This window comes from Chlorocebus sabaeus, chromosome 18 (genome assembly GCF_047675955.1).
Source record: "Chlorocebus sabaeus isolate Y175 chromosome 18, mChlSab1.0.hap1, whole genome shotgun sequence".
NCBI classification, from domain to species: domain Eukaryota; kingdom Metazoa; phylum Chordata; class Mammalia; order Primates; family Cercopithecidae; genus Chlorocebus; species Chlorocebus sabaeus.
The window spans coordinates 73,572,249-73,580,429 of NC_132921.1; the positions used below are offsets into that span (position 1 = coordinate 73,572,249).

At 41.3% G+C, this 8,181-nt stretch overlaps 1 protein-coding gene across 7 annotated transcripts in view; it reads right to left on the reverse strand.

The window, feature by feature from the left end:
• The window catches only part of SPIRE1 (spire type actin nucleation factor 1), a 191,690-nt gene that overhangs the window by 14,934 nt on the left and 168,575 nt on the right, over window positions 1-8,181 (reverse strand). For all 7 annotated transcript variants that reach the window (XM_037982988.2, XM_037982990.2, XM_037982989.2 and 4 more), the window contains 2 exons: window positions 4,284-4,374; window positions 2,748-2,890 (listed from right to left, as the gene is read on the reverse strand). In XM_037982988.2, coding sequence (XP_037838916.1) covers window positions 2,748-2,890; window positions 4,284-4,374 — 234 coding nt within the window. The remainder of the gene's footprint in view (window positions 1-2,747; window positions 2,891-4,283; window positions 4,375-8,181) is intronic.

Consider the following 8,181-nt stretch of genomic DNA (forward strand, 5'->3'; position numbering starts at 1 on the left):
ACAATAAAAATAAAAATTATCAGCCAGGCGCAGTGGCTCACGCCTGTAATCCCAGCACTTTGGGAGGCCGAGGTGGGTGGATCACCTGAGGTCACAAGTTAGAGATCAGCCTGACCAACATGGAGAACCCCCGTCTCTACTAAAAACACAAAATTAGCCGGGTGTGGTGTCGCATGCCTGTAATCCCAACTACTCAGGATGCTGAGGCAGGAGAATGGCTTGAACCCGGGAGGTGGAGGTTGTGCTGAGCCGAGATCGCGCCATTGCACTCCAGTCTGGGCAACAAGAGCAAAACTCCATCTCAAAAAAAAAAAAAAATTATCAACAATAAAAACATTCCTGCCATTTTTAGTTAAGGAGTTACAAATACAAAATGATTCTTTGTTTTCTAAAATGCAGCTACATTTTAAAATTAATTACACTTATAAAAACAATACTTACCAAGCTACAGGGCATTACTACAAGGTATGATTTTATGGATTTCCCAAGATAAGCTATTAGCAAGAAAGATCATTTCGTTTTGTCTTTGCTGGTGCTCGGAGGCCTGCGTGGACTCTGCTCCCTGCCCTCAATCTGACCACTGTTGAGTGCTGACCAGAGGGGCTCTCCCACTGCCTGCTCGCTGAGACTTTCCTCAGCGATTGCAAGCTAGTTTATCGTGCTCTCCTTCCTGCTCCACAAAAAAACAGTGCACAGCCTGACCGAGCACACACTAAGAGCTCTGCTTTAGCAGGAAACAGACACGTTCATTGGCCTTTGGTGTCAGCTGAAGGTCTTAGCATAACTTCTGTTATAAGCTGAAACTACTTTATAGCTATCTGATAGTTCCTTTACATTGATAATTTTAAACTTTTAAGTCTAACCTCAGTAATGACATTGTATGATCACATAAAGGCCAGTTACCAGCTGAATGACAGACTGACTTCTAGGAAAAGCTGAGTGAAGAAGAGAATACCCTAACGATTAGACTTATGAAAAAAAAACCACAAGTTCCCTCTTACCTATATATATATGTGTGTGTATGTGTGTGTATACGCATATATACACACACACACAAATATACACACATAGACACATATCTGTCACGTACGCTGGAGTGGAGTGGCACATTCTTAGTTCACTGTGGCATCAAACTCCTAGGCTCAAGGGATCCTACCCCTGCAGCATCCTGAGTAGCTGGGATTACGGGCATGTGCCACCACATCTAACTAAGTTTTTAATTAAAAATTTTTAGAGACAGGGGTTTCTTAAGTTGCCCAGGCTGGTCTCAAACTTCTGGCCTCAGGCGATTCTCCTCCCTCGGCCTCCCAAAGTGCTGTGATTACAGGTGTCAGCCACTGCGCCTGGCCCCTCTTACGTATTTTAAAGTTGTGATAACAACTGTATGTTTTGGTAAAAGCAACAACTTATTCACATGAAAACAAGTCTTTAGATTTTTTTAGTTTGAATCTTTCTGTTTTCCTGTTGGTAAATCACTGACAAGGCTATATTTAATCAAATAGCTGTGTTTTAGTGATTATTCCGGAGCTAGAAGAATCCTATCAGGAATGGCCATAAAATCATTAGTTCTTTAACTGCACTGTTTTGGAATAGAGATGAATGACCAAATATTCACCTTCTAAGCTCTGTTCAAAATCCTTGTCTTCACAATAACCACATTATCTCCCATCTGTTACTATTTTCATTGAAACTCTAATAATTCGTCACAGCCTTAAAAAAATGGACTTATGTATTCAATATATTCTATTATTTTTCATTCATTAATATTTGAAAACACATTAGATATTTGACTGTGGGTAGAATATTAATTACAGCTGTGCATCTTGCCTACAAATACTTCAGAAGCCAAGTAGGGCTACAGAAGAGTCTCTGGAGACCTCCACTGGCCAGGAGATCTCTTAATTCCTCCTGGCAGACCCTTGTGTGCTGCCCACCGTGCTGAGAAATAAGCACCCACTAGAAGAGCCTGCAAGTGTCTGGAAAACAGCAAAAACTGTTAGCCAGTTCAACCAAAATAACACCACTGGCCCCAAATATCACAAAACATACTAGAAAACAATGTACAGTAGTTATTAAGGGATCAAAATTCTCCCTCGCTTTATACTTCTGCCTCAACGAGATCACCTACTGTAGTCACTTTGTAACAGTTTTTTGAGTCAAGTTTTAACAATTTTTAAATGGATTAATAGCCTTTAAAAGAAAGCATTTCTCTAATAATAATCCATATTTTAAACCAGTGATAAATTTTCTGGGGAAAAAAAAAAGAGCTCAAAATGAACAAACACTGGTCAAGTTTCATTTAAGTTATGGATAGCGTTTGGAGAAGGTGTCACTCTGTTGCCCAGGCTAGAGTGCGTGGTGCAATCATAGCTCACTACAGCCTTAACCTACTGGGCACAAGTGATCCTCTCACCTCATCCTCTCAGGCAGCTGGGACCACAGACAGGTGTGCACTACCACAAATTATTATTATTTTTTTTGCAGAGACAGGATCTCACAATGTTGCTGAGGCTGGTCTCGAGCTCCTGGAGTCAAGCAATCCTCCCACCTTGGCCTCCCAAAGTGTTGGGATTATAGGCATGAGCCACCATGCCTGGCTGTTTTGTTTTCTTTAGCTATTAAATTATTCAAAGTTCATTCTAACTTTTGCAAGTTTTTTTCTCCTTATCATCTTCGTAAGAAAGCTAAGGATTCTTTTGGTCTCCTAGCTGATCCCTAAGTTACTACGAAGTCTTTCCTGTACTTACAAGAGAGCGGGAACTCTGCCTGGAAGGCGGCAGGAACTGCCTCACGTTAGTAGGCGTTTCCTTTTCAATGGAATGTCGTCTCTGGGGCGGCTGCCGTCTCTCTGGCTGGGGTGTTGATGATATGGGGAGGAATTTGGGAGGCTCTAAAGATTCAACCAAATGAAATAAAACTTAATGTGAATTTTCTAACACAAAGCCCTTTGACATTTGTGACAAACACTGTATTCAAAGATGAGTTACTTATTTCATTGGATAGATATTTTAAGATGGTAATGGTAATCCTTAGGAGCAGACTCTGAGGGCTGTTACAGAAGAATCTTTGCAAAGTAAACTTGCTACAGAAATAGCAAGAAAAAAGGAAAAATATTAGGTGGTGGCCAGAAAGATTCCCAAATCATACCAAAATTCTCAAGTGTACCCTTTTTTTACATTCTACTCTTTAAAGATAAAACAAGGAAAACCCTTCTTTCTACATGTTTACCAAGACATTTTGTCCTTAGGTTTAAATTAAACCGTATTTAAACAGAAAAAGGAAGCTTCAGCTTTGATGTTAATACTGTACCATTGTCCTTCTCTGTCTAGTAATATTTTAAGATAGTGTTTAAAAGGAGAATGCTTTAGTGTCTGAATGGTTCTGGATTCACATTTTGAAAACATAAGAACATTAGAAATAAATTATGGTGCCAGAGTTTTATTTAGTGCTTCTTCCTACTCTGTCTACGAAGTAGAGCTGCTTCAATGTAGTGGGTGTGAAGAGTGAGAGTCAACACAAAGTTACATATGATCCATCTATTTAGACTGTCCCACCAAGAGAAACCACTAAAGGAAAACACAGATATAATTTCCACAGTCAAGAAAAGATACAGAAATCCATTATGTGATTCAATTGGGTCCCTATAATATTTAATGGGTCTGGCCAAATACCAATTGTGGATAACTAGTCAGCACCCACTGTTTTTGATATAATCTGTGTAAATAATAAAAACACTACTTAAAGAATTTTTATGTATGAGAAATCAAGCCAATATATAATACTTCATAATGTTCTTATAAATGAAAAGGATTATTAAAAGCCTTTAGAAATCCCTTAACTTTAGATCTCTGTGTTCAGAATCTATCTCCTAAAGAGTTACAAAGGTGTTTTCACTGTCTACACAGGTTTTTGGAGATGGGTGTGTGTGGGTGGTAGGTGGCGTGATAATAAATATGGTTGTTTTCGGCTTCCGGTTTAAATTTAGCCAAGGAGGTAATCTATCTAAAACAAAACATAACAGAACACTACACACACAACTGATTTATACTATTTCCCATGACTACTGTTCATAAACACAAATGTGCCTGCTCTGTCGTAAGTCCCCGAGGTCTGGTGTGATGCCACACTTGGAAAATAAGTATTTCATCTCCCGATCAGTGAAATGCCTGGGTTAGTTCTTTCTACCCCAAATGATCACAGGGCACTCTGGGATCTTTGCTCCAGGTCAAGTGTGTTTTGTAATAAGATATCCGACTATAGTTCTTAGCACCACAACTACTCACTCTTCCTTGTGGACACAGCCTCCAGGACTGGCTCTTCAGGGAAAGAGGGAGACACGCTGCTGCTGCTGGTCGACTTGTGCAGGGTTTCTTCCTGAGCAAAATACAGGCGGAGAAATTGATTTCTTAGACATTTGTGCTCTCATGCTATTTAATAACATTTTCTTATTAAACAGTTATTTTAACATGAGGCACCAAATTATGTTAAAGGTTCAAGGCAAGCAGAAGACAAACTAGAAGGGGTTTTAAAACAAGACAGGTCTGGGTTTGTGCCTTGGCTCTGCCCTGATTAGAGTGATGTGAAACTGAGCATGCTGCTTTCTGTTTTTTGGAGACAGGGTCTCACTCTGTTGCTCTGGTGCAGGGCAGTGGTGTGATCTTGGCTCACTGCAGCTCCCACCTTCTGGGCCCAAGTGATCCTACCACCTCAGACTCCAGTATCCAGGATCACAGGTGTGCACTTCCACACCCAGCTAATTTTTAAATTTTTTGTAGAGATGGGGTCTTCCTATGTTGCCCAGCTGGTCTTGAGCTCAAGCGATCCCCCCACCTCAGCCTCTCAAAGTGCTGGGGTAACAGGTATGAGCCGGTGCACCTGGCCGGAGCATGTTTCTTATCTTAGTTTCATCATTGTGAAAGAGGGTATTTAATATCACTTTTTCCATAGGGTTATTGGAAAGATTAAATGAGGTAATGCATTCAAAATGCTTACCACATTACCTGGCACATAATAAAACAGTGGTTAATATTATTAGGGAAACATTTAATACATTTATAAAAGTAATACATTGAGAGCCCCATAGGAGCAGATGCTGGGTCTGTCTTATTCACTGATGTATGTCCAGTACCAAACCCATCACTTAGTAAGTAATGAGTGTTTGTTGAATGAATGGATGAAAAAAATAAACATCTCATGAAATGTCATATGAGTCTAGAAAAATGTCTGCATCGTGGGCCAGGTATGGTGGCTCGCACCTGTAATCCCAGCACTTCGGGAGGCCGAGATGGGCAGATCACGAGGTCAGGAGTTCGAGATCAGCCTGGCCAGCATGGTGACACCTCATCTCTACTAAAAATACAAAAATGAGCTGGGCGTGGTGGCGTGTGCCTGTAGTACCAGCTACCTGGGAGGCTGAGGCAGGAGAATCGCTTGACCTGGGGAAGCAGAGGTTGTAGTGAGCTGAGATCGCGCCACTACACTCCAGCCTGGGTGACAGAGCAAGACTCTGTCCCAGAAAAAGAAAAGAAAAAGAAAAATGTCTACATTGTGCCAAATAAAAGTAAAATTCCTATTACCAGAGAGAAGAGATCCTGACTTGTTTTAGACTAAACACAAATGAAGTATAATATTTATTTCTGAAATATTTACTAAATACTATGTGAGATAAACTTTTACTTGTAATTTCTACTTAGTGTCTCTCTCTCTCTCTCTCTATATATATATATATATATTTTTTTTTTTTTGAGATGGGGTCTCGCTCTGTCGCCCAGGCTGGAGTACAGTAGCGCGATCTCAGTTCACTGCAACCTCCGCCTCCTGGGTTCAAGCGATTCTCCTGCCTCAGCCTCCTGAGTAACTGGGATTATAAGTGAGTGCCATCACACCTGGCTAATTTTTGTATTTTTTTTTGGTAGAGATGGCATTTCACCATGTTGGTCAGACTGGTCTTGAACTCCTGACCTCGTGATCCACCCACCTTGGCCTCCCAAAGTGCTGGGATTACAGGCATGATCTTCTTTTTTTTTTGGAGACAGAGTCTTGCTCTGTCACCCCTGCTGGAGTGCAATGACATAATCTTGGCTCACTGCAACCTCCGCCTCTGGAGTTCAAGTTATTCCCATGCCTCAGCCTCCTGAGTAGCTGGAATTACAGGTGTACACCACCACACTGGGCTAATTTTTGTCTTTTTAATAGAGATGGGGTTTTGCCATGTCGGCTAGGCTGGTCTTTAACTCCTGACCTCAAGTGATATACCTGCCTTGGCCTCCCAAAGTGCTGGGATTTTAGGTGTGAGTCATCACGCACGGCCAGTTTTCTTATCTTTTATACAAGGATCATAGCTGCTATCTATGGTCTTTGTGAAGACAAACTGATTTATATCTAAAGTCTAACATAGGCTGGGCATGGTGGCTCATGCCTGTAATCCTAGCACTTTGGGAGGCCGAGGCAAGAGGAATGCTTGAGACTGGGAGTTCAAGACCCCTGTCTCTAACACACAAACAACAAAAACCCCAGCAACAATGAAAGTCTAACACAGGGTTAGCTCAATACAAAATAACCATTCTAGTGACACCATGCCCAGTGTTTTTTTTTCCTGAGACAGGGTCTTACTCCACCACCCAGGCTGGAGTGCAGTGGTACAATCACAGCTCACTGCAGCCTTGACCTCCTGGGCTTAGGTGATCCTCCCACCTCAGCCTCGCAACTAGCTGCGATTACAGGGACGTGTTACCATGCCAGACTAAGTTCTTGTATTTTTAGTAAAAACGGGTTTTGCCATGTCACCCAGGCTGGTCCTGAACTCCTGGGCTCAAGTGATCCGCCTGCCTCAGCCTCCCAAAGTGCTGGGATTACAGGTGTGAGCCACTGTGGTTGGTCTTTTTTTTTTTTTTTCAAGGAACTTGCTCTGTCACCCAGGCTGGCGTGCAGTGGCAATGATTATAGCTCACCACAGCCTTGAACTCCTGGGCTCAAGTGATCGTCCTGCCTCAGCCTTCCAGTAGCTGGGACTACAGGTGTGCACCAAATGAAGTCTCACTCCGTTGCTCAGGCTGCAGTGCAGTGGTGTGATCTCGGCTCACTGCAACATCCACCTCCCGGGTTCAAGCAATTCTCCTGCCTCAGCCTCCCGAGTAGCTGGGATTACAGGCATGCACCACAAAGCCTGGCTATTTTTTGTATTTTTAGTAGAGATGGGGTTTTGCCATGTTGGCCAGGCTGGTCTCCAACTCCTGAACTCAAGTGATCCACTCACCTCAGCCTCCCAAAGTACTGGGATTATAGGTGTGAGCCACCACGCTCAGCCAATTTTTTTTTTGTAGAGATGAGGGTCTTGCTATGTTGCTCAGGTTGGCCTCAAACTCCTGATCTCGAGCTATCTGACTGGCTTGGCCTTCCAGAGTGCTGGGATTACAGCTGTGAGCCACCCACTTGGCTCTTACAGCTTTCTTTAAGGCACTTAGCAATATGTATCAAAAGCTACACAAATGTGCATTCTTTCACTCAGAAAATTCAGTTCTGGCCAAAAAAAAAAAAAAAAATCGAGAAAGAAACGAAAGCAAAAATGTAACGATGTTTACATAGTATTGCTCTTAATAATGGTAGAAAACTTGAAAGCGAAAACATAATGTTCACAACAGTGTTGCTCTTTATAATAGTAGAAAACTGGAAAATGAAAGCGAAAACATAATGTTCACAATAGTGTTGCTCTTTATAATGGTAGAAAACTGGAAAATGAAAGCAAAAACACAATGTTCACAATAGTGTTGCTCTTTATAATGGTAAAATACTGGAAACAGCCTACATGTTAAAAAATAGAGGACTGAGTAAATAAAATACAGTAGGTTATTACTGTGGAATACCACACAGCTATTGGGCATCATGTTGGAAAAGGACAGTCAATCAAATGGAAATTGCTCATATTTTGTTAATTAAAAAGCAAGTCTGTGTGTTGTTCTTAAAATAATTAAGGAGCTTTTTCTTTTTCTATAAAACAGTTTGTAATTGATAATGTAAATAATTAGCATCATTCTAATTTCATGAGTATTTGATCTACAATAATATGTTAGCTGATTACAAAGCAATTCAGAGCTACATTATGGTTACTTCAACAGTACACTGTTCTGTGATAATCTGGACCTACATTTAAGTTAAACCCGAAAGACAGCAATGAGTGGTAAG